General features: G+C 36.9%; 3 protein-coding genes and 1 long non-coding RNA gene across 5 annotated transcripts; 1 reads left to right on the top strand and 3 right to left on the bottom strand.

The window, feature by feature from the left end:
• Positions 1-3,281: 3,281 nt before the first annotated feature.
• Positions 3,282-4,186, bottom strand: LOC138191153 (uncharacterized). The gene is made up of 3 exons (XR_011177462.1): positions 4,056-4,186; positions 3,703-3,815; positions 3,282-3,462 (listed from the first exon to the last, which is right to left on the bottom strand). It is a non-coding gene; the product is annotated as an uncharacterized lncRNA (long non-coding RNA).
• Positions 4,187-7,803: 3,617 nt separating this feature from the next.
• Positions 7,804-14,769, bottom strand: Etf-QO (electron transfer flavoprotein-ubiquinone oxidoreductase). The gene is made up of 8 exons (XM_046633384.2): positions 14,313-14,769; positions 13,214-13,321; positions 12,759-13,107; positions 12,344-12,650; positions 11,808-12,049; positions 11,286-11,680; positions 10,918-11,139; positions 7,804-10,749 (listed from the first exon to the last, which is right to left on the bottom strand). Exons 1-8 carry the CDS (start codon positions 14,344-14,346, stop codon positions 10,586-10,588), a joined length of 1,821 nt encoding a protein of 606 aa, XP_046489340.1. The 5' UTR covers positions 14,347-14,769; the 3' UTR covers positions 7,804-10,585.
• Positions 14,770-14,986: 217 nt separating this feature from the next.
• On the top strand, positions 14,987-17,949 carry LOC124222434 (vacuolar ATPase assembly integral membrane protein VMA21 homolog). Its single transcript, XM_046633391.2, has 3 exons — positions 14,987-15,254; positions 15,354-15,459; positions 15,704-17,949. The coding sequence occupies exons 1-3, from the start codon at positions 15,240-15,242 to the stop codon at positions 15,841-15,843; spliced, it is 261 nt and encodes an 86-aa protein (XP_046489347.1). The 5' UTR covers positions 14,987-15,239; the 3' UTR covers positions 15,844-17,949.
• Hsc70Cb (heat shock protein 70Cb) lies at positions 17,431-25,494 on the bottom strand. 2 transcript variants are annotated; one of them, XM_046633380.2, is made up of 12 exons: positions 25,187-25,494; positions 23,799-23,997; positions 23,164-23,520; positions 22,712-23,033; positions 22,327-22,582; positions 21,705-21,835; positions 21,312-21,583; positions 20,692-20,793; positions 19,397-19,525; positions 19,045-19,284; positions 18,615-18,926; positions 17,431-18,512 (listed from the first exon to the last, which is right to left on the bottom strand). In XM_046633380.2, the coding sequence occupies exons 1-12, from the start codon at positions 25,300-25,302 to the stop codon at positions 18,330-18,332; spliced, it is 2,619 nt and encodes an 872-aa protein (XP_046489336.1). In that variant the 5' UTR covers positions 25,303-25,494; the 3' UTR covers positions 17,431-18,329. The 2 variants fall into 2 exon arrangements, with proteins under 2 accessions (XP_046489336.1, XP_046489337.1); XM_046633381.2 differs by lacking the exon at positions 20,692-20,793 and having other exon boundaries at positions 25,187-25,493.
• Between the last annotated feature and the right edge of the window lie 643 nt (positions 25,495-26,137).

Below are 26,137 nucleotides of genomic sequence, written 5' to 3'. Positions count from 1 at the left end.
ACCTCCGACCACCTCGGGTAATACCTGGAATAGTAATAAATATTTTTAATATAGGAACACATCAAAAATATTGTGTAAGGATTAATGTAATTGATCAATTAATTAATAATATAATAAATTGTACAAGATTATTCATAGCTACTGAATATGTGCTTGCACGAAAATGAATTGAAATAATTTATTGTAAACGTGACAAGTTTGTAATATTTCAGATGAAATATAATTACAATTGCCATTAAATATTATAAGAATATTAATGAATTAATTAATAACATAATAAATTGTACAAGATTATTCATAGCTACTGAATATGTGCTTGCACGAAAAATGAATTGAAATAATTTATTGTAAACGTGACAAGTTTGTAATATTTCAGATGAAATATAATTACAATTGCCATCAAATATTATAAAAGTGTTTTACTCACCCAGCACAAATCCTCGTCCTCCTCGTCCTCCTCCTCGTCCACCTCCGACCACCTTCAACCACCTCAGGTTATACCTTGAATAGTAATAAATATTTTCAGCATGAGAACAAATCAAAAATAATGTGTAAGGTTCAATATAATTTTTTTATCGATATAATCTACCAGAAAGATTATGAGAAGATTATAAAGTTATAGAAATTTTATTAGCGTACTGACAGCTACCGAATTTGGGGTTGCGCGAAAAATGAATTGAAATAATTTATTGTAAACATGAACCAGGAACCACGGAGCGCTTATCCTGGAAGTCGAGAAATTTTATTAGCGGACTGACAGCTACCGAATTTGGGGTTGCGCGAAAAACGAATTGAAATAATTTATTGTAAACATGAACCAGGAACCACGGAGCGCTTATCCTGGAAGTCGAGAAATTTTATTAGCGGACTGACAGCTACCGAATTTGGGCTTGCGCGAAAAACGAATTGAAATAATTTATTGTAAACATGAACCAGGAACCACGGAGCGCTTATCCTGGAAGTCGAGAAATTTTATTAACGGACTGACAGCTACCGAATTTGGGCTTGCGCGAAAAACGAATTGAAATAATTTATTGTAAACATGAACCAGGAACCACGGAGCGCTTATCCTGGAAGTCGAGAAATTTTATTAGCGGACTGACAGCTACCGAATTTGGGCTTGCGCCAAAAACGAATTGAAATAATTTATTGTAAACATGAACCAGGAACCACGGAGCGCTTATCCTGGAAGTCGAGAAATTTTATTAGCGGACTGACAGCTACCGAATTTGGGCTTGCGCGAAAAACGAATTGAAATAATTTATTGTAAACATGAACCAGGAACCACGGAGCGCTTATCCTGGAAGTCGAGAAATTTTATTAGCGGACTGACAGCTACCGAATTTGGGCTTGCGCGAAAAACGAATAGAAATAATTTATTGTAAACACGCACCAGGAACCACGGAGCGCTTATCCTGGAAGTCGAGAAATTTTATTAGCGGACTGACAGCTACCGAATTTGGGCTTGCGCGAAAAACGAATTGAAATAATTTATTGTAAACACGCACCAGGAACCACGGAGCGCTTATCCTGGAAGTCGAGAAATTTTATTAGCGGACTGACAGCTACCGAATTTGGGCTTGCGCGAAAAACGAATTGAAATAATTTATTGTAAACATGAACCAGGAACCACGGAGCGCTTATCCTGGAAGTCGAGAAATTTTATTAGCGGACTGACAGCTACCGAATTTGGGCTTGCGCGAAAAACGAATTGAAATAATTTATTGTAAACATGAACCAGGAACCACGGAGCGCTTATCCTGGAAGTCGAGAAATTTTATTAGCGGACTGACAGCTACCGAATTTGGGCTTGCGCGAAAAACGAATTGAAATAATTTATTGTAAACACGCACCAGGAACCACGGAGCGCTTATCCTGGAAGTCGAGGAAATTTCTCTTTCACCGCGTAGCGGACCCGAAGCGCGGGATCCGGGAGGTTGAGAACCCGGTACTCGAAATACGTAGCGGACCCGAAAAGCGGGATCCGGGAGGTTGAGAACCCGTTACTCGAAATTTGCGGAGCGCGACTCTCATACGTCCGCTCTACTGCGCGGTTGTTTCGAGACTGAGGAATTCGGCTAGCTGATTTCAGATCGGTAACGTCACTTTCTGAACATCCGACATCCAAACTTTGGTATCAAACTCTAATACTATGTACGATGATGTATGATGTACGATGTATGATGTATGATGTATGATGATATGATATGATGTATAATGCTTTTAGTTTTCACGTTTCATACAAGAAATACACACTTCGTCTCTCCTGCCGATTCCAGACTCAAGCGGCCTGGCCCTTCGATGGTCAGCCGTTGACTGAAGATATATTCTTCAGTGAACGGGTCGGCTAATAACGCTGCCGTTCTGCGACAGTTGGATGATGAAAGATTTCGCTCGTATCTTTCAAATGTGTGTTAAAATACACTCGAAGTGTTAAGAAGCGTCGTTCTTTCTCTCCCTATCACCTTTCTAGGTCTTTAAATCACTACGCAGCGTTAAATACTGTCTCATATACGAAGCATCCATTTCATCTCGTTCAAAATTAGCGCATCCGTGATGTATTACAGTTACTCTGAATTTTTTTCCATCCGAATACTTTTCGAAAAACGATTCTGCTCCTCCACCCAACGCAGATACTTCACTTGCGACCAGCTAAAACAGCGTTTCGATTCTATGCCTATGAAAATTCAAGATCGAGAGAGCAAATGAAAAGTTGTTGGAATAATTATGAATTGTAATGTTATGGAATACATCGAGCGCGCGTCGAATAGAATCCCATTTCGAAATGAATAATTCTTCTCTTTTCATGTCATAGCTAATCTAGTAATATCGGTAAATAGGATGGTTGGAGGTGTTCGGAAATGGTAGGACATTTCGAAATTTAAAGTCGACGATGATCCGGTGCATCAATTTTATCGTTACAGATTTTCTTTTCCCATGAGGCATAGAGTATTCAACAACGATAATGCAGTCCTTAAAATTCATCATTCATCTCTGTCTGGAAAGCTAATTCGCAAGGCGTGGTATTCTAGATATGTCAAAATTAAGCTGGCGGCACGTGTTTGCATTATTAGAAAAATACCCGTACTCTACGTACACTGTTTCTAATCTTTTGCTACATTTGGTTTAATCCCCATGCTTCCACAGCACGAATAGTCGGAAATGTTTTTGATTATCCATAATAAAATAAAAGAAGTAACAAAGCTCAAATTTATTGTTAAAGCTTAAATTTATTGTTATCTAATGAATACATCAAACTGCGGTCGAATTAATTCATTTATTATTTGCACATGACCTCTGTACATTTGATAAATTATTCCTAAATACATTGAAACATATGTATTTATAATGAAATATCATGCAATGGGCTGTGTAAACTATAAACTATAATTTCTATCGAATAGCTGCTTTTATGTCAACAGGGCTTTGAGACTCAGTCAAGCGAACTACCTCGGGTTATACCTGGAATAGTAATACATATTTTCAGTATCAGAACGCATCAAAAATATTATGTAAGGATTAATGTAATTAATTTCTTAGTTAATAATATAACAAATTTTATTAGCGCATTTGAAGCTACTGAACATGTGCTTGGGCGAAAAATGAATTGAAATAATTTATTGTAAACGTGACAAGTTTGTAATATTTCAGATGAAATATAATTACAATTGCCATCAAATATCATAAAAATGTTCTTCTCACCGAGCACAAATCCTCGTCCTCCTCGTCCGCCTTGTTCTCCTCGTCCACCTCCGACCACCTCCAACCACCGCCGACCACCTTCAACGACTACTGCTAACCACCTCGGGTTATACCTGGAATAGTAATAAATATTCTCAGTATAAGAACACATCAAAAACATTATGTAAGGATTGATATAATTAATTAATTGATTAATAATATATTAAATATCATTAGCGCATTTATAACTATTGAATTTGTGCTTGCGCGAAAAATGAATTGAAATAATTTATTGTAAACCCGACAAGTTTGAAATATTTTAGACAAAATACAATTACAAATGCCACAAAATATCATGAAAATGTTTTACTCACCGTGCACAAATCCTCGTCCTACTCCTCGTCCACCTCCGACTAACTCCAACAATCACCGATAACCACCTCGGGTTACACCTCGAATACTAATTAATATTTCGAGTATTAGAACACGTCAAAAATATTGTGTGAGGATTCATGCCCAATTGCAATTTCAATATGTTTGTTTCTGGTCGTTTGGTTCTTTTGCCGATTCAAAATGTTATCCGAAGCATGCTCATTGGTTCGATAGTACAAAACATGACGTTTCCATTAGTTAAACTTGTAAGCTTGAAAATTAGTCCGGAAGGTCAAAAGTCACCAGGTCAAGGACCTGGACAGCCAGAACTACGTAGCGCTTGTCAAGGAAGTCGAGTTTCACCAGGTCGCTAACCTGGAGCGCAAGAACTACGGAGCTTTTGTCCTGGAAGTCGATTTTCACCAGGTAGCGGACCTAGAGCGCAGAAACTATGGAGCGCTCTTCCCGGAAGTCGATTTTCACTAGGTACCGGACCCCGAGCGCAGGATCCAGGAGGTTGAGAACCCGGTACTCGAAATTTGCGGAGCGCGACTCTCATCCGTCCGCTCTACTGCGCGGTTGTTTCCAGACTGAAGAATTCGGTCAGCTGAATCTCAAATCGATGACGTCAAATTTTGGTGACGTTACTTTTCGAAAATCTGACATCCAAACTTCGGTTTCGAACTTCAATACTGTGTATGATGTATCATGATGTATGATGTATAATGTACGATGATATGATATGATGCATAATGATTTCAGTTTCAATTTTAACATTTCACAATGAGACAAGAAGTACGCATTTTATCTTTCTTGCTGATTCCAGACTCAAGTGGCTAGGCCCTTCGATGGTCAGCCGTTGACTAGATATATTCTTCAGTTAACGAGTCAGCTAATAATGCTGCTGTTCTGCGGCAGTCGGATGATAGAAATTTTTGCTCGTACCTTTCCAATGTGTGTTAAAATACACTCGAAGTTTTAAGAAACTTTGTTCTTTCTCTCCCTATGAAAAAAAAAACAATCGCCGACATTCACTTTTTAGGCCTTTTAATCAGGACACTGCGTTAAATACTGTCTCATATACGAAGCATCCGTTTCATTTCGATTAAAATCAGCGCATTCGTGATGTATTACAGCTACTCCGAATTTTTTTCCATGCGAACACTTTTCGAAAAACAATTCTGCTTCATCTACCCAACGTAGATACTTGGCTTGCGACTAGCTAAAACAGCGTTTCGATTCTATGCCTACGAAAATTGAAGATCGAGCGAGCAAATGAAAAGTTGTTGGAATAATTATGAATATTAATGGTATGGAATACATCGAGCGCGTGTCGAATAGAATCCTATTTCGAAATGAATAATTCTTCCATTTTCATATTGTAGATGTATTATTGTAGGTAATCTAGTTTGTCTCCCGGAAAATTGTAAAATTTATAGTATGCATCACGTATTAATCGTAAATGGATCATATATATTAATATCGTACATGGACCGCGTATACATAAATACTTTTTGGTCTCTGCATCGTCATTACATCTGATCTACTATTATTTATGATTCAAGTATACATTCTTCTCTCGGGTACCTATACTGCAATTAAATCACTGTTTTTCTACGAATGTTTGAAGAAATTTATTCTCATTATTAACTTCTTGTATCGCCGACAAGTCGGTAAGTACACACAGGCTAAGTACTGGCTTGGGTTACCATTGCGAAGACTGTGTTACTAGGGAGGAGAATGCAGCCAGCATCACGTCGAAATCGGTAACTCTCCGATGTTCTGCATTAAGTTCTCAACTCTATTGTTGGAACATCTCAGGGAGCGCAAGCGCACGCCGATTTTCGGTTGTCACACCAAAGCCCATTGGGGCAACTGTCTTTATATTCTTCAGTTAACGGCTTTAGTGATTACCACGAAATTGGACCTCCGCAATTTATAAAGTTGGACAAGAAACCGCATCATTTTCCAACTCTGAATACCAGCAAATTCAGTTATTATTCAGTTGTACGAAATATTCCCAGACAATTATGCCCCGATAATATAATCAATTGAAAATATTTGATCACTTTCATCAACATTCTCCACATATCCTCGTTCGTACGTAAGTTTGCTTCAGATAGTCTTCAGATGTTGAAAAATACGTTTATTTTGAAAGATACCGGGTCCGTTTCGCCCGCAGGCACTAGGGGTTTCAACAGATGATCCTGGAACTTCACGACGGTGCTGAACCTTGAAATAAAGACCGCGGGAAAAGGAGTATACGTACCAAATCCAGAACTCGGTACGGTTTCTGGGGGTTACGGGCGTCGCGTCTCTTCGATAAATCGCTGGAGGTCATAAGAGTTCACCCGCGGCCATGGGGGGAATGTCCTGGGTTTTTCGGGGTTGGGAAACGTTCGGTCACGTCGGGGGCTGCCGAAGCCGTCTAGCCGAGGGAGGGTAGTCTGGTACCTCTCAGGGCTCCGGCTGCTCTAGCAGCCCTGGTGCAGGTTCAAGGACACTTGGGTCGATACACCCGAGTGGCGTCAACAAGGACGAAACGTACGAGGCCGGGGTCGCGACGCGCAAAGGAGGAAGTATGGGATGGGATGGGGTTAGTTTAGCACCGCCATCGACTGGCCACCAGTTAGGCGGGTGATATTCATTGCTAATGCTCAAAGGAAAGCTGGTGTAAGCGGTGGGATCGTCGAAGCTACGCCGGTCGTTATATTGCTGGTGATATTGTAATAAAGATACTATGAGGGTATGAATTACTTCTCTGTCATTTAATCGGTAAATCAATGAGTAGGAATGTAACTTGTACATTTGTCTTCATTGAGGCATGCTAGTACGCTGAAATTACGATTACTGAAGTGATCTGGTGAATTCAGAAGCAAAGTTCATTTTACAACGACCCTATGGTGTCAGTTATCCGACAATGAGAGTTGATCCCATTTGACGCTTCCCCATACATTCACGAATTTTAAAAAATGTTGCAATTAATTATTGCTAACTTTTGAAAAGAATACAATTGCTTATAGTCCCATGTCACCGAGATCAATGAATCTGAGGATGCTACTAACGGAATAGTATTTTTTCTGTTATTGATCTGAAAAGATTTTTAATAGTGGTTTTCGTACTCCTAAGATTCTAATGAATCAGATTTAACGGCGGAACATCAAATTAGAGATGGGACAAATAGTTTGTGGGCTCCGCGAAAATCGTGAAGATGGTTAGGCTGACACTGATAAGAAAGAACCAACGAATTAGATAATAATTTAGATGCGATAGAAAATAGGAAGAACACAATCAGGGGATCCAATTAGTCTATAAACGGTAGTACGAATTGATTGCAAAATGAAAAAGTACTTGTTCTAAGAATCGCTGAAAAAGTAAGACTAACCCCTTCATATTTTTTCACATCATTTTTGGTGGGCTTTGAGAAAGGCTGAAATGAGTGAACTCAGACCCGTAACATATCGACGGAATTTTGCGAGAGATTCATAGATGTAAGAAAGTAAAATTAAAAATTCACAGCTACAAAGTATGAATTTTAATTCATTTTCAATTTGTACAGAATGCCTTGATTTTAGTTCAAGTGTTCAACTGTCAGTATGTAGTAATTTGATAAGCTGCCACGTGGTATGAAAGTCAAAACAAAATGGTATGCGAAAGTATGATTGAGCATTACGTAATAGTTCCGATTAATACAATACGCGGAAGAAATGCATTATACATAATCTTAAGGAAAATATGAAGAATGTCATGTCACACAATCATTTTCGTACTTTACTGTTAATAAGCTTAGTATACGTTCCGACTTGTGCAAGAGCGCAACGCACTTCTGAGGTGTACAATATGCTATGTACTATGATGTTGGGTTATGACTGATTTATGTAATCTGGCTAGAGAGAAATAAATAACAAAATTTTGTCACATTTTGGTCGTATTTTCTCGGCTGTTAAATCCACGACAGCTGAAAAGCCTGTTTTACAATCCTCTCTGTCCAATTGGTCTAAACAAAGTCGTATAAAAATATTCGAAGTTGAAAGCTTTTCAGCTCCCAGAATCACGAAGGTGAGGTATGCATTTTTGGCGAAAATGTTCCCGATCTTGAAAAATGGAAGAATGGAAAAAACGCGCAATTTTCCCGTAGGTTTCCCTCATTTTCTTATCCTTTGATCTTACAATGCTGCAAGTGCTTCTTCGCGAATTTGTCATGTAAATTTCATCGAAATTGAAAAACCATTAGAATCGAATAATTTAGATGGTATTATGGTGTCTCTATACGAGCGAAAACGCGGCGTCGTCGCTGCTAGCTGACTTTATTGTTAGTCTATTGCCAATGTATCAATTGGCTTGACTGAAAATTTAGCTAGTCTTGAATCATTGCAGGCAGGTGTACACACGGATTAAAAAGCAGAAAAAGTTGTTCCAACTACCTGAAAAATTGACGGTATAATTTACAGTTTCGTGGAAACCCCAATACAGCAATTTATACAGAAATGAAAAGAATATCCCTCGATAGATAACAGTCTACTGTTTCACAATTTTCGACAAAAATATTAGTTACACGCATGAATACATTCAGGTTCTATTCATGTGTACAGTTGAAATCGTAACGCTAAATTTTCACCATAGTCATCAAAGAATCATGAATTCAACTTGCATGGGTATGTATATGCGTTATATTCAAAAGTACCTTCAACAATCATATAAAAACTTATAATCATCTGTATATTATGTATATATAATATATATATGTATATATATATATGTACAATTTTTTCAGTAACTCCAAACTACAGCGTATCAGGTTATGAGACTTATAACAATTAGAGTCAAGGCTATCTCTACAGTCTTGCATTGAATCGCTTGCAGAATTAATTTAGACACGAGTAGGACGGTATCCGAACTTCAGATTCTTCCAATGCCAAGTGGTACACGTAGAAACGTCTTTGATCATTTTGAGTTTTCAAAGTGCAGATTGGAAAAACTCACACCACAGTCATTTGGATGTTATTTTACATGAGTTTTTCTAGACCAGAAAAATTCTCCCATTCCCCACGTTTATTAGTCATCATTAAGTGTATTTATCAAGTTGCGTTATCCTAAATTTCAATTAGACCGACAATAAATGTAGGTAACGTAAAGAAAATAGCTTCAATAATTACAGGTTACGATCAAAATAAAAAATTTTCGTTACTTGAAATGGAAAGTCTGTACTGATCGAATCAGTAGCTTTGCACGTCGCAGTACTTCATAAATTTTACCACGGATCGTCCATGTATTCTTATAGCAAAACGTTAAAAAAAAAAAAAAAAGTAGATCGCAGGGTGATAATTTTTTGGGGTGCATTCAGCCTCTTCAAGTGGATCATCTCCATAAAATTTATCTTAATAAGACTTACGAGAACAATTGAAATGTTTCCACTGTCTAAAACCAACCACAGCTTAAGTTAAAATTTCGTAAACTAATTTATGTAGCTGTTATTTTGATTGTTGAATGAAACAAGATGATATACGATCTTGCAATCTTGAATAACTAGGACATCTCATACACTCAATTTGAATCTAGTTCAATTAGAGTTTCGACAAATTTGCAATACGTAAAAGCTTCGAAAGAATTTACGTATATTATATAAAGGAAATTTTTGACGGACATAAAATTCCGGAATGATCACTATTCGTATTCAGCTTCAGTATACTAGTAAAATATAAAATCGCCCCTGCCGTGAATCGTTATATAAATATAATTCAGCGCAGAGTAACCCATGACACAAGAATTGATAACAGTCGAGCCATTCTTTAGATAAATTACAGTTCCAAAATTTATACATCAGGTTACTTTTTAAATTCTCTAAGTTTTACAGTAACTTGACAATTGCTTCAGTTATTTCGATGTCTTTGGTTTTCAAGGTTTGTAACAACTCAGTAGTTCTGTCCTGCACACGTCTGTACATGTTCCATTGAACAATTTCAACTTAAATAAGAAGTACACCACATTTACACTAAAATAAGAAATCTTTGATTTTAATCTAGAAAGTCTTCGAAAAAATATGGCGACAATGATGCACTAGTGATGTCAATTGTACGTATCTGCGTCACACACACCGAAAGTGTTTAAATTTCTGAACGTGATTAGTTTCTGATATAACGACTTCCTCATGAGACTTACTCAATTTCTATCCAATATCAGTTCAGTTTGCCTTTCTTATTGTTGGAAATACACAGTACATTCCCTTTAAAATACTTTATATTAGAAAGACATTCCATACTTTGATACGATGCATTTCTCCACTTTAATAGCATTCTTGAAACTCATCACTAATCATGGTGCCTACCGCAATTGGACTTGTGTTTTTGCGTTTTGCACACAGTACCTCAACTATAGATACTTTGCTTCCTTTGCTCTGTTCTCTGATTACATTTTTATTTTACAATTCCTACACTCTCGGAATATTTTCGAATTTTCGATCGATTCGTTGAACTAGATCTATTATCGAGATATGAGATAATAGAATTTCTTGTAGTCAGTTTTGGGTTCACCTTTACATCCCGTTATATGCAGGACCACCACCGCCCTCAGGAACCACCCAGTTGATGTTTTGTGTTGGATCCTTTATGTCACAAGTTTTACAGTGTATACAGTTTTGTGCATTGATCTGCAATCTCTGACCAGATCCATCTTCCAGAGGAACATACTCGTATACACCTGAAGAAAAAACACAGAGTCTAATTCCGTCCAAGCAACGAATCTTGCACCAAATCTAGCACATCAGTTTTTTTCGCAATATTTAAATCATGTCCACACAAATTGTTAACTACTCTATACATTTCCTTATGAGAAAAGAATGACAAAAAAAAAGAGAAATTCATTTACCCGCTGGACAAAATCTGCCTTCTGGACCATCATATACAGCTAAATTGTGCTTTACTGGTATCGTATCGTCCTTTAATGTGAGATGCGCAGGTTGATCAGCCTCGTGGTTTGTACCGGTAAGCGCGACTGATGACAACAGATCGAAGGAAACTTTATTGTCAGGTTTTGGATATTCAATCGGCGTACATTGCGCTGCAGGCTTCAGTCTTTTATGATCTGGATCTGAAACAGATATTTCGAAGGGAAATATGGTTTTAGAATAATGTACCGTGAGAAATGAAAATGTTAATTGATGTTTTAACGACGTTTGCAAAGATGACGATGTGCTCAAATAATTAGAAAGATGCAAAATTTCATTTAATCCTTACCTCCATGTGACAAAGTCCAAGGTTCCCTTCCGCCAGTCAAAAACGACAGCCCAGCATAAGCTACGCCACCGTAAAGCCCTAACGGTGTATGAAAACTAGGCCTAATGTTGCGAGCAGCCTTTAATTCTTTGTAAATCCAACTATTGTTAATTTTATCTGTATAAGTCTTTGGTTCTAGCCCCTGTGACGTCGGAGTATTTGTTTCAGCATCTATAATCGCTTCTACAACACTTTCAGCTGCCAACATACCGCTCTTCATTGCATTGTGAGTTCCCTTGATTTTTGGAAGATTTAAAAAGCCTGCTGTACAACCAACTAAACAGCCACCGGGAAATTGGAGTTTGGGAATCGACTGAAAACCACCTTCTACCAATGCTCGTGCTCCGTATGCTATTCTGTAACAGCCGAACTAGTGATACTTTTTTTCTTCCACTTGAAATCAATAATAAAATGCTAAAGTATCTATTAGGCTTTGCTAATAGCAAAATAATCAGAAGTCAGAAGTCACTGATTGTGATTTACCTGTTTCCACCTTCAAAAGTAGGTCTAATTGCTGGATGATGTTTGAATTTCTGAAATTCTCTAAACGGACTCAAGTATGGATTAGTATAATCCAATCCAACTACAAAACCAACAGCAACCAATGGAGTATCTTCGTTCAAATGATACAAGAACGAACCTCCGTAAGTATTTTTATCTAATGGCCAGCCAATAGTATGTTCCACTGCCCCAGGTCGGTGCTTAGAAGGTTCAACTTCCCAAACCTGAAACAATTACATGCAAATCATTTAATTTCTAAGTGTTAAAAGACTTCTGATCACTACTGGGTTCCGAAATACGAAGAACACGTTATCTTATCTTTGTGCAATAAATTTTAACGCTAAATAAAGACAGTTAAAAATAACCTTTTGTAACAAAAGTTTCAATAAGCTCAACTTATCTGTAGCTTCTGTGAAAACAAATTCAAGATATCTGATTTCATTCTTATCTAACTTTTAACAATACGTTATTTCAACTTTACTGATTGTGAGTAGTCTTACTGAACAAATGAGACAAACCTCTTTAAGCCCGATTCCATAAGTTTGTGGTTCAGACTTTTCCCTGAGGTTGAACTGCTTGAATAATTGTTTGGCAAGATGCCCATGACACCCTTCGGCAAATATTGTGCACTTTGCATGAAGCTCCATACCCCTTTCGAACGTATCTTTTGGAGATCCATCTTTGGCAATACCAACATCGTTTGTAGCAACTCCCTTCACAGAACCATCTTCGTGGTAAAGTATTTCAGCTGCAGCATAACCAGGATACAATTCAACCCCAGCTGCCTCAGCCTGCTCACCTAGCCACGCAACAACATGTCCCAGTCTGTTTTATGAGGAAATAATAACCAGCATTAAGTAATAAAACCACTAACAAACTCTTTGTGCTGAACACTGTTGAAGTGGTATCTGCATACTTCTTACAGTCAATTACCTGACTACGTAATTTCCGTGATTGTACATGGGCATTCCTTTGAAAACTGGAACTGGTACTCTATACTTTTCAGTTAAGAAACCAAACTTGTCCTCAGTTACAGGAGTCTTCAAAGGAGCGCCAAGTTCTTTCCAATCAGGAAAGAGCTCGTTCAACGCGATTGGGTCTATACAAGCGCCACTGAGAATGTGACCTCCAATGGTTGACGCTTTTTCAACCAAAGTTACACGCAATTCTTTTCCATGTTTTTCAGCCAACTTTCGAGCTTGAATTGCAGCAGACATCCCGGCTGGACCACCGCCGACTATCAAAATATCTGTTTCGTCGACGTACCTTTCCATGTTGACATCTGGAACAATTCTCGGAATAATATAATGAAGAAATTTATGAATCATGATCGTAGAATGTAACCTTATTAATTAACAGTCACTGTTATTATAAAAAGATTTATGTACCTTTCCATCGTGGATCAGTTTCTCTTGGTACAACAGTATAGTGAGTAGTTATTTTCGGAAACGATGCATCAGAATATGTTCTGCGGCATGATCGCTGTAACCGATGTACTGTAATGAAAGAAATTTTACAATCGTAAGCAAGCAATCTGTGCTGTGTGGTTCACCTTTCTACTTCGAACTTTTGAAATATACCGATACCAAATATAGGCACAGATATATAGCATTTCTCGTGTGGTAAGATATGTTATTCCTTTTTTTTTATTGTTACAGTCTCTAGAAATAAATAAATATATCTAAAAGTTACAAAGAGTTTTAGCTAGGGTTGAACCTAGACTTCATGGCCTAACGCTCTCAAATTCTACTTGCTGATAGGATTTTAAAACACATTGCATACGACCATCGAATCTCAGTTGATTTCAAGTTATTAAGTTATTTCAAAGATCATCACGAACGCAGACAATTTGTTGAGATAAGCTGCCAAGGAAGGGCAATGAAAAAAAAATTTTTAAAAACCTTCAATAACAGAGGTCAAGATAACAGTTTTTTCAAATAATTAACTTGAGCAGAAGTGAAGTAAAAACAGCAATGAATCAATCAAGTGATAACCTGGATTATATAATATATATAGTTTTTCATAATATGTGTGCAACACGTGGACTTTGTGATTAAAACAATTGGTGAAGAGGACAAAGTCCAAGCTGTATCAAACGGTTACCTACAGATTGCTGATTAGTAATAACATACAATATATGTGTAACATTATTTGTAGAAAAAATAAAAAATAAACATTTATATTTCGTTGATTGCATCGTAAATATTCCAAACTATTCGGTAATTAATAGTCAATCCAACGGTCAAAGAAGTTCCTAAATAAACCTGCCAATTTTGACAGAAACGAGAGATGTGAAGCCTGGGATGAAGAATTCCGTCAATCTATTATAAAATGTGCACTCGATTAGTAAATAACGACAAATTCAAGTTTGAAAACTCTCGTGTGGTGAAGAATGATGTCGAGATGAATTGCATAAAATTTTGAGGGTGGAATACATTCGTTTGTTTATTTGAATAGAGAGTATTATGGTACCACGGACAAACTTACATATTATTGATGTTTTGCAAATCTTAGAGGCCATGATCACTCACTGGTAATCCACAGACGCTCGATTGTTTCAAACAAAATAATGTATATCTCTGTAATCTAGGTTATTCGTTATAAAATGTTTCACGAACTTTTGGAGTGAAGTGAGTGGTTGGGATCGAGAGGTCGGTGGAAGACAACTAGTGGAAATAACACTGAACTGTGATGTTAGCTTCAACTAATAGAACTTCGTATGATCATTTATGTACGTCACGTTAGATCGCGCTATTCGGCGGGACGTTGAGAACGATTTTTAAACGATTGATCAAGAGCGTTAAGATTAATGATTTTGCGATTAAAATTGAACTGTTAATTGTACCCATTATACCCTACTTTCTCTATTTTAAATTTTTAATGTGTTGCTGACACAGAATATGGAAATGGCATATATTTATACGTTCATGCTACGCGCGTTGTAGGTACATCGATTTAAAAAACACCCGTCTGGAAATGGAATATTATTCACCAGAGCAGCTGTTTCGACAATTAATTTATTATTTTGTATTAGTAATGAACATATACCGCATGAATAAATCAATGATAAAAATAATTCAGCCCCACCATTTTTTTCCCTACCAACTGTGTTGCACTGACTAGGTCATCAACAATGTCGAACCATCAATTGATTATTGCAAATACTAGAAACTGTAGGATGGGTGATAATAGGTTATGTTCAATTTTAGTTAGGTTATGTGCACATTTCCTCAGACATCGTACCGTCACGATTGAACTGTAATCGGAGGTAGAGAACATTTGGGAAAAGTGGTGGTACAATAAATTGACACACCTACACGAAAGTCACGTGCAACTTCGTTGTATGTTTTATAAATAATTAATAAATAACATTTCACGTTTAAACAAGAGCTAGGACTCGTACTACAATATAAAATGTCGACTGCAGCTGTGAGTACAAATTACCAGTGTAAATCACGTCGCGATGAAAATAATTCTTTCTGTCTGAGCTATAAATGTACCAACTTACTATTCGTATTTTCTTCTTAGGAACTCTCCGAATTGCAAGTGTTTAAAACGGTGTTTTTTCACTGCATTTTTATAATCGTGATGCCGGTTCTTTCATTTTTCATTTCGAAAATATTCATTTTCGACGGTAAGCAATTTTTCACAATAGTACAAGTACGACCGTTTTGTCATATTTATTTATTATTACATCGATGTTCAATAAAATACCTAACTGCATCCGAATTGGACTAAATAAATTATGCATGCTGGGTATTATGAAATTTTAACCAAATAATTTGCTAGCGAAAGTAATATTAAACGGGATTAAATAAATTTTCATCGAATAGGAACATACTTCATTCAGTTTTTGATTATCATACTTGCGTTCACAGGACTTCTAAGTTTGAATACTGTTCCAAGCAATGTCTACGCAGCAGGGGTTTCAATCATCGTGCTCCACACTGCTTTAGGTGCTTTCATTTACAGAGCATACTTCGACTCTCAACCTAAAGTGCAAGTGAAGATAGATTAGTTAGTTTACATTTCAGTTTCTGACACAAGAAGAATTCATCATGCGACAAGTACTATGTATAATGGTAATTTAAAAAAAAAGTTGACTACCGAGCGCAAACTGGAATTTCATTTACACACTTAATATAATAACATGTACATCTTTTGTGACCCTCTACGGAATTTCCTGCTAATAAGACGAGCAGTAGTACGAATGTTCATAAACCAATTGAATAAATAAGTTGAAATTCTGTGATGGAAACAAAACACGATCTTCCTTTACTATATTTACTTAAATAATTTTGAAAAAAACATGTGTGTACTGTAATCATTCTTACAGACGTTTTCGGTGGGCAACGACAATACAGGGTAAATCTATTAAAGTGTCGAATCGATTCAAGATAATCCGACTTGATTGACTAACACCGTGTGCCTTCGCATCATTCAACTCATTGACTCGCAGCTTCGACACTCTTACGGATTCGCCTTGTAAAATTATTCAACAGAATCAGTAGGTAGTTACTGTATTATTTGTTTATAACAAAGACTTTGGAATTCTTTAAATCTAATGACAAGGAATCACATGTATGAAAACGCCATACAGGGATTCTATTAGACTTTTAAGGATCTACTTCTGTTTATACTGTGAATAAATTAGAAATTAAATTCCTTTTGTATTTACCAAAAAGAAATTAAGTAAATTATAAACCGATTCTACCAATCCTGGTATAGTGGTATCTATATCAGTATTCTTAGAAACAAAAGACCATACTGAAAAGATTAATAATTCAAATTTAATTCTATTAGGCAATAATGCTTATGTAGTTTTTTTTTTTTAACATATGCTTGTAATTATGTAAAGAAATATTAAATATGCTTACCAATTATCATTGATGTGTACTAAATGAAAGGACAAATCAGCTACTATTTGTATTAAACAAATCTATTGCTTAGCGAAAATATTAAATAGTAAAAGTACCGACATATTTTTTATCAGTAGTGATACTTCTCTCAACAGACACCTCCCAATAACAGATTCCTCTTTACAACGGACAGTCTAAAAAGGTCCAGTAGCACAATTTACACGTTAATGTTGTTCTAAATAACAGACAATATTTTCAGTCTCGAAGGTGTCCGCTATTGGGAAGTTTCACTGTAGTTACAGAGGAAGATCTACATTCTATGATACTAATGCCGCGCTTATCGGGCTGATATTTAATATAATTGTTATAAAATTTTTCTTGTATAGGTCAACTCTTTATTCAATTACTTAGCATAAATAATCACATCAGGGATATAGTACGAAGAACGGTGCTTTTAATTTTATTTAATGAGAAAAAAAATGCGTATTCCAAGAACGACACAACCAAAGTGAAAAGTAAAAAAACAATTGGTTAGAACTAGGATTTTTCACGAAACAAAACCTATTGAAGGATGTATGTACTATCGTCTGAGAGTTTTGAATTATTCTTTAGAAGAGAAAAAAAATGAAATTAATGGGAACACATGTAAATACTTAGCAATTATGTACAACCTTGCACACATGAGTATGCCTAATTTGTTCTTGGGTTAATTTAATTTGTCTCCGTAATAGGTTACTTCTCACATGTTTCAAATACATGGGTCACTACTTGTGATAGTGAATAGTTATTATTTATTGCAATATTAATATACTCAATATTTTTTTTTCACACCACAGTGTATATCTCGGTACATAATTTTATGGATTTATTTTAAACATTAATTCATTTAAGTAACGTAAATGCAACGCGTATTAAAGCAGCAGAATCTGACTACAGGCCAGGAAACGGTGGAATGAATATTAGACATATTGTTTAAACACATAAGTCGCCAGCGATATTTCCTATCCATAATTTAGTTACTAAATCTATTACAGCTGTCGCTTTGTACGTTTTCAATTACAACGTATATAATTACTCCCACTATCTGTATTACGTGGTTGTTGTACGTCGCGGGGGGTTCTTAAACATTGAGGAACTAGCTATCGAATAAATCTTAGCCCAGATTCTGATAAATAATCTTATCACAGAGTACCCCGTATAACGAAATTATCGATTTCAACAACTATCTTGTCATACCACAGAAGTAATTATAAAAATTTTCTAGATACACGTCACAAAAATGGAAACCTTCAAATTACCAAACATAAAGATTCACAATCGAAATAGCTGTCATTTTATCAGCGTATTACGATGCTTAACAGGCATTTCCACACGATCGTCATCAATTTCATAAATTTTCATTATAGTTGTATACTCTGTGTTTAAAAATAAATATGGTAATTGAATTATTTTAATCGAGTAGTTATGCAAAAAAGAAAAAAAAAAAAAAAAACAGCAATGACGTAGTATTCAGTACAAGAGGCGCTTTAGTGACATGATGCCAATGAGACTACCTCCAGGGTGAGGATGATAATATAGTATCTGATTTGATTTGATATTATGAAAATACGTGTAATTATTCATTTAGGTATCGCCAATTTGGACGCTACTCAACATCCATCTTATCGTCGTTTGGTTGATGCTTATTATTCTGGCTATGCCCATCTCCTTGGCTATTCTGATTGTTTTTTTGATCATCACCTGTTTTTTCCTTTGATTTATCCTCCTTTGGCGGTTCTGCCTTAGGTTTAGGCTTGTTAAGAATAGGCAAAACCACGCTATCCAATGCCTATTACATGGAGAAAACAGAAACAGGCAGAAATTAAGTGTCATATATCAACTACATGTGTTTGTACAAAACTTACTGAAAACACAGTTTGATCAAACTCACTTGTTTCTCTGCTCGAATCTGAGCAACGGTTACAGGTGGTTGCTGCGTACGCTGAAGCCCTGACAGCGCAATTCGTTTTTCTTCCAGCCATGCCCATTTGTCATCGACTGCTTTTTCGACTTTCTTAATTTCTTCGTCAGTCAAATGAGAGTACTTAGATTCTTCTTGCCCACCACCAGCAGCAGCAGCAGCACTTTGTCTAATTTGATCCAAACTTTTCTTTGTTATTTGTAGTGCACCAGCAAGTTCCTCAACAGCCTGGTTTCTACCTTCAAATTCTAATTTCCGGTCTCTTATAGGTTCCCCTTGTGACTAAAATAAAATTGGTGATTATTGTATATGCCGAAAATGATGCACGCAGTAATTTGAGGCGATCGTAATTGAATTTTTACAATCCAAGCAACATTGTACATTTAACAGCCCTTCATACCTTCAGACGAGAAAGCCGGTCTGAATAAACTTGTCGCTGACAATCCTCTCCTTCCTCGTACAGCCAATTCTCAGTATCATCCAAAGTCTGACACAGAGTTTCTCTGTCAGTATCTGTTACAAAAGTGGCAAGTTGATCTTCGTCACTCAGTTTGGCTCGCAGTTCATAAACATATTCCTCAAGCGCGTTCCGCACATCGATTCGTTCTTTCTCTTGTCTGTCTTCAGCGATCATTTTGCACTATTTTAAACAGAAAGTTAAATAACAGATGATATATATTTTCGTATAGTTCAATTATTTGGCAGAATACTGGCATATCTTTCTATTAAACATCAAATATTAGATGAATTACCTCTCTCTCAATTGCAGCATCCAACTCTTTTTGCGAAAGTCCGCCAACATTAGTAATAACAGGAAGTTCAATAGAACGAACCGTTGGTCCTTTCTTCTTTCCTTTACCATCTTCGTTCTTATCATTACTCTGAAAAATAAAACAAAAAATACAAAATAAGTTGAATATAAAATAAAATACCTACGATCACTTTTCAATATAATTCACACACGTTAGTTAACTGAAAATGAAGTAACAAATCATTGGCGATGAAGCAGTTTTTTCAGATAATGTCCATAAGTGTTTCTCGTTAATTGCCTGTTATGCAAGACAATTAAACCAACTGCTTTTTCTACTGTCAATGAACCGTTCCAGTTAAACAACGGAAATACATCACACTAAACATATTGAACAAAAAACAAGGGCATAAGTTGTGGTTTGGAATCAGGATGGGTAGATAGCAGAGAGAGGAAAATTCGTTTACTCGGACAGCTTTCCATTCACACAAGCTGGTCTCTATTCCTCGCTCTCTCTATCTCTCTCTCTCGCTCCTATTTCTCTTTCTCGCTCCTATTTCTCTTTCTCGCTGTCTTTCTCTCTCTATCTCTTTCTGAAATCGATTACTCATTGAACTTTCGAAACATTACAAAGAAAAAAATTCATTTTATAAAAAATATTCGCATCCACACGGGACAAGTAGATGGGTATAGAGACGCAGCTTGAATGGAAAACTAAGCCATTTTGTCTGCCTTTGTTTTTTACACATTAACAAATTCAATTTTTGGGGTACAAATTTAACATCTGCATTTGCTGCTTCCTTGGCAATCTCTTTTCATGCAGACAGACAACATGGTGTGACACAGCTGTATCTTGGACCCATATTCATTTACAAGACACATAATACGCCGTTTCTTAAATCTCATTAGTTTCTTAGATCTGATCAAATTTTTTTAATCAAAACTGTTATTCTGTAATCTACATTACTCGACCAAAAGCTTTAGTTACTTAGAAAATCATACGGACGTTAACAAACGAAGTCGTGATTTTGTAATAATTTGGAAATAGCTGTAAATCTATGACAGATAACATGTATATTAAACTGGGGTCTTATAACAAAATGACTCTAAATATGAAACAGCATTTTGTCATCCTCGTACCTACTTGTCTCGAGTGTACTGAAATTTTAAGATGAGAATATCTTCATTAACAAAAAATAAAAGGCAGTAAAAAAAAAAGACTAAACTGAAAACCTAGCGTGATTTGGGTCTGTAAATATTGGTATGCCTATGGGTCCAAGTAGAGAGAGTGTCGCATACCGAGCCGAGCCAAGAGAGAATCCTGGAGGAATAGGAGGGCCCCTTCACCCCCCTACTGCCATCTTCCGCATCAGAATTCCGCCGTCTCTTATCTGCACTCACCTAAACCACAACAAACTCACATGATCATGCACCTGAATTCTAATCAAAAGTTTTTATTTACCATGTAACGTGTTACTACTACAAGATACTATAATACGAAACTGGTGTAATGGTTATAGTTAATCATTATTTTGTAAAACGCAGCCTATTTAACAAGGCGATATTATCATTCTCACACAATGCAATGAGAAACTTTCTTCCCTCGCACATTACATGTGTTATAACAATTTTACTACATTCCTCTTTTTAGTTTTGTTAGCTAGACTCGGGGAAAAGCCGAAGGGTAATAGCTGATTTCCTAAACGAAGTAAGTAAATTGGGGTCATGATCATAGATCCTTAAAAATTCAGCTAGAATCTCACAACAGGCACATCATGCAATAAATAATTATACAATAGAAAGTGAAACCAATACTGTTGCATAAATTGCACACAAAATATTACAAGTGTTGCTTTGCGATCCTTGGCATTTGGCAAAAAAAAAAAACCATGTATGTAAATCGAATTATAATATCTTACCTCAGGCGCTGGTGGTTCATTTGCTTGAGCTTCCTGGTCAGGTTTGTCAATTCCTTTCTTGGCATCTGCTTGTTGCTGATCAATGTCCATACTGTTTTCTTTTTGTTGCTGTTTTTCTTCATCTTCTTTTTCTTGCTGGGTAGGTTCCCGCTTTTCCACAAGTGAAGCAGATGCAATTGTTAGCATTCCATTTAGGTTAACCCGCACCTTCACCTTGACTTTCGACGATTCACCTTCCGCAGTTGGTTTAACGTTCTTTACTGCGAACGTACCTGTTAATCATCATGTACAGTTACTTCAATTACATTTACTTGCAGAGAAAAGATGCCTAGAAACCGTTAGATTGCATAATGCAATTGCAATCCAGAATAAAGGATTTTTGGGAAAGCTTACCGATATGATCGATTGGGTAATGCGGTGGAGTAAAAGAATAACTGGCAGTAAGAGTAAATGGTTCAGCTCTATAGAATGTGAGCATCTTCGAAAATGGAACAGGATGATTCCTTTCAAAGACTTCCATCTCCCTAAAATAATGTCAATCAACATTAAATGAACGATGTGTTTAAAAATAATATTAGAACACAATTGTTATGAAAAATGACAGTTGTAAAAGAAGGAAAAGTTACATCTGACACTCGACTCTGTTTTTAGGAAAGATCGTAAGTAAACGAAGTAAACTTTGCATTTGTTGGATCGAAAAAAGCCCAAAGTCTCTGAGAAAGCACGTTTGGCACTCAAAAAAAAAAAAAGTTCGCAAATATTTTCACAAATCAATGTATGTGAGCATGGATTACTTGCAAGAATGATTCCAAGTGAACTACTGGTCTGAAACGGATGAAATTTGCAGGCTATTTATTTAGATTATTTGATCATCAGCAAAAATATCAGGCAAACCGGCACAGTGCAATTCTGTCTTATGCAAAATAGACGAATTTTTTGGTTAAAATTGGTTCCTTTCACTGTTATAATGGTAGACTTGACCATACAAAATGTACTGAATTCAGGTTAACCTTACCCCTCTTCGCCAGCAGCAGCATCCCACGTTAGTTTAATAGGGTACGGCTGAATGTCAGTGACTGAAAATTCACGGACACGAACCGCAGGGCTAAGCATTGCACATTGCAATGCACACCCTCTGGCGACCGATTCATCCTGGTTCAGAGTCGTAGAAGTTCCTCGACCAAACACCTCTTCGATCAAACGTTTTATAGCTGGAACTCTGCTAGATCCTCCAGCTATTTCCACTGAGTGGATATCTTCCAGTTTCAGCTCTGTGAAATAATATTTACAGGTTTAACAAATCTCAAATGTAAAAAATTTACAGTCCTTCCAGAAATTTCTGTTACACATTATTTTTAAGAACAGTATTCAGTTGATCAATCATGATGAAATCTACTCACTGGAGTCTACAAGGCATTGCTTGAGCGTAACTTCGACACGTTTAAACAAGTGAGCACACATGTTCTCCATATCTGCACGCTTCAAGTCTCCATGAACATCTTTTTCATCAATAAAACACTCGATATTAAGAGGAAGTGTGGTGGAATTTGCCGACATCTGTTTCTTCAACTTTTCTACCTCTGCGAGTAGTCTGAGATAGGCACGGGGGTTATTGTGCGCGTCAACCTTGTAACGAGTTTGGAATTCCTTACAAAAATGATCAGCTAGTATTGAATCAATTTCTCTACCACCAAGCTGAGGATCAGCGGAGCTTGCTAGCATCTGAAATTTGAATAGCGAAACATGTTACTTGAATCCAATGTTTAGCAATAACATATTCCTGTAGTGTGTCAATTTAAATCTGAAACAATTACTGATATTTTATGCAAAGAATAAAGTTTCCACTGCTAACCTTCAGCTTTCCCTTATGAAATGCACAAACGGATACTTGGAGACTAGCATGGCCGCAATCTACAAATACAACGTTTCGTGGTGCGGCTTCAGGGGCTGGTAAATCCTGTTTGTAGATACCATAGCACAAAGCAGTCGCAGTTGTCTCATTAAATAAACGTAATACATTTAACCCTGCAATACGAGCAGCATCCAATAGTGCGTGACGTTCAGCCTGAGTGAAATAGGATGGTACAGAGATGACACAATCGTTGACAGCAGTTTGCAGTGCAGTTTCGGATACGTCTTTCAATTTCGTAAACAGCATCCCTGTTATTTGTTCAGGTGAAAATACGTGATCCTCGCCCAAGTAGTGTACCTAATAAACATTAAAATCATACAGGTACAAAATACTCAAAGTTGTGGGGAACAAACTTTTTATCAAAGTAGGTTGTGTGAAATAACGTAGTCTCTGATTGTAAATGAACACTTTAGGTTGAATCTGAGTCACAGACAGTGGCTAGTCTAATGAGATATAAATAAGAGTGGCGGGTCCAGCAACGTGGGGAGTTTGGCATGTTGCCCACGGTGAATTTAATTTTTATTTACTATATTTCAAAGGAGAAAGTTTGTCATTATAATATTTGTAACACGTACATGAATTCCAATGCTGCCATCTGGCTGCTGAGATGTTTTGTAACCCAAGCTCCGAAGCTCTCGTTGGACGTGAGGGTCGTTGTACTTTCTACCCAAAAGTCGCTTGAATCCAGATATTGTATTCTTCATATTCGTAACCATTTGGTTTTTCGCCGCAACGCCAAGTATGCGATTTTTTCCACTGAACGCTACACATGATCTGAAAGTAAAAATATTTTGTCATCGAGTATTAAGTTTGTACACCTTTATTCATGTTACATACAAGAAGTGGTAACAGGACACTGTTTATTATTTATATCTCTTTCACCACATTCTTGTTTCTTCACTCAAAATGTAACAACGTGAAGTTATATCAGCGGTTGCAACATGTGGTACTTGTGGCTTTGCTATCATTATATAAAGTAGCCAATATTGTTTGAATAACAAATAACAGTTAACATAGGCTGGTCAATTGCCTTTTCAAATGTGTACAAGGAACTGCTAGTTTCTGGATTATTCTCAACATCCTGGCCAAGCCTAGTTCTCTTATTATCACCATGGTGAATGTGATAATTTACTAAACCGACATTATACCACAAATCAAATGACCAAAGAATCTTCTAAAAAGTACAAAAGATTCCAACTTTCTAAAAACATAATTTGCAACCAGTTACTTTAAGATCTATCCATCACGACTGGTTCATTGCCACATAACGTAATACGTTACAGAGAAATGACAATCCTTAAATGGTACAGAGATGTGTATTGGAGTGATATTTTTGGATAAAGAAATAGCCACAAGGTAAACGGCCTTTGGTATGAATCACTTTAAAATCGGGCTTTCCATATATGGATAAGCGCGTGAGCGTGTGAGTGTATGTATGCGGATGTATAAAAAATAAAAATAAAAATGATTCGTAGATATCCTTTGAAAAAGAAAAAAAAAACGTGACAGTTGGAAATAACGGCAAAACTCAAACGCGAGCGATGGTAAATGTCGAGAATGTTTATCGCCAGACGAAATATTAACATTCTCCAATAATGAATCGATGTATCAATTACCGATGTGTGTTACCAATTTTTTCATTGCTGATTGATAGCTCAATTGCGGGCTGTCATGTTGCGGATCGATTACTACAAGGGATGCATCAAATTTTTATCAAGGCCTGTGGACTAATGCAATGCTAGGTCCACTCTATCGGTGGATACGAGACTTGTATTACGTAGGTTTTACCACGAATGCGGACGCAGGCGACCAACACGGGTATCAGCAACGTTAACGCAAAGACTCGAAGCCATAAAACTAACCGAATTTGACGGTGAATAAATTGCGTACGAGGACAGGGCGTGTGCCTACGGTTATTGGATGAAAAATGTGAAATTTGTTGTACCGAATAAGATCTACTTACGGTGTACTTCTCAGGCTATAATCGTTGGCGATCGTCTCAATGCCGCCAGCTCTCGCTACGGCGACATAACAGCTCTCGTTTCCGAAGTCAATACCGATCACAGACATCGCAGCCATGGTCAAATTTATTTAATAAAATAACTCGGCACTTTTTTCAATATCCTCACGGCCCAATATCGCTGTTATATACCTTGTTAATTGATCTGATACGGCCACCTTGACTGCGGCGTATTTACGGGTCGCACACGGCAGGAACTCGGGAAGGTAATGTCGAGTAGGAATGCTTTCTGCTAAACGCCAATCGAAAACTGACCAATCGCGATTCTACAAAGGTAGCTCAGAGTCTGAGACTGCGCGCTCATTGGTTCTCCGTGCGGTCTGGAATATTCTGGAACCGCGTGTCATTCGCATTTCATTACTCAATTCCCGACCTATATTTTCTCGAAAATTCGTAACATCATACCTATGCTCTTTGAGATTTGCCGACAATACAGGGACAGTCTACCGCTCAATCATATTTGACGATACTCGTACCTCGTTTGCGAATGTTCGATTCGTCGCGAGCCGACAGTCACTAATAACTTTAAACTCAGAATCAGCTCGCATCCGGTAACTGTCGAGCTTCAAATTTTGCCAATTACTTCTTTTTCATTTTTTGTAATCATTTCAGTTGTAGGAATATATTATGAAACAAAACAAAAATTAACTTTCTTCTTTCAATATTCCGTGTCTAGTGTCTTGCAGGTATCTCGCTGCTTTTCGAAATTAGCTTCTAACATGCCGCCAGCAGAAAAAAAACGATCTTGCATCTTTGTCGCTCTGTCAAAGACTGCACATCTGCTTCTCACTGCGTTTAACACTGCAAGCAGTAAAATTATCTTAGATTAATGTGTAGTCTGTACAATGCATCCAACAGTTTATCGTTTCAATTTCGTAAATATTAAGCCGTAAA

The sequence above is a fragment of the Neodiprion pinetum genome, chromosome 6, assembly GCF_021155775.2.
Source record: "Neodiprion pinetum isolate iyNeoPine1 chromosome 6, iyNeoPine1.2, whole genome shotgun sequence".
In the NCBI taxonomy this organism is placed as follows: domain Eukaryota; kingdom Metazoa; phylum Arthropoda; class Insecta; order Hymenoptera; family Diprionidae; genus Neodiprion; species Neodiprion pinetum.
The sequence above is the reverse complement of the archived record's forward strand: the minus strand, read 5'-3'. Positions and strand labels throughout refer to the sequence as shown.

Coding starts and splice junctions, on each gene's coding strand:
- LOC124222434 (XM_046633391.2), top strand. Junction 15,460..15,703: donor GAAAATATTCATTTTCGACG/GTAAGCAATTTT, acceptor TTGCGTTCACAG/GACTTCTAAGTTTGAATACT.
- Hsc70Cb (XM_046633380.2), bottom strand. CDS start 25,302: ATGGCTGCGATGTCTGTGATCGGTATTGACTTCGGAAACGAGAGCTGT. Junction 23,998..25,186: donor TATAGCCTGAGAAGTACACC/GTAAGTAGATCT, acceptor TTTTACTTTCAG/ATCATGTGTAGCGTTCAGTG. Junction 18,513..18,614: donor AGATTCGAGCAGAGAAACAA/GTGAGTTTGATC, acceptor TCCATGTAATAG/GCATTGGATAGCGTGGTTTT.
- Etf-QO (XM_046633384.2), bottom strand. CDS start 14,346: ATGGCCTCTAAGATTTGCAAAACATCAATAATAT. Junction 12,651..12,758: donor CACGGAAATTACGTAGTCAG/GTAATTGACTGT, acceptor CTCATAAAACAG/ACTGGGACATGTTGTTGCGT. Junction 12,050..12,343: donor ATGGAATCGGGCTTAAAGAG/GTTTGTCTCATT, acceptor TAATTGTTTCAG/GTTTGGGAAGTTGAACCTTC.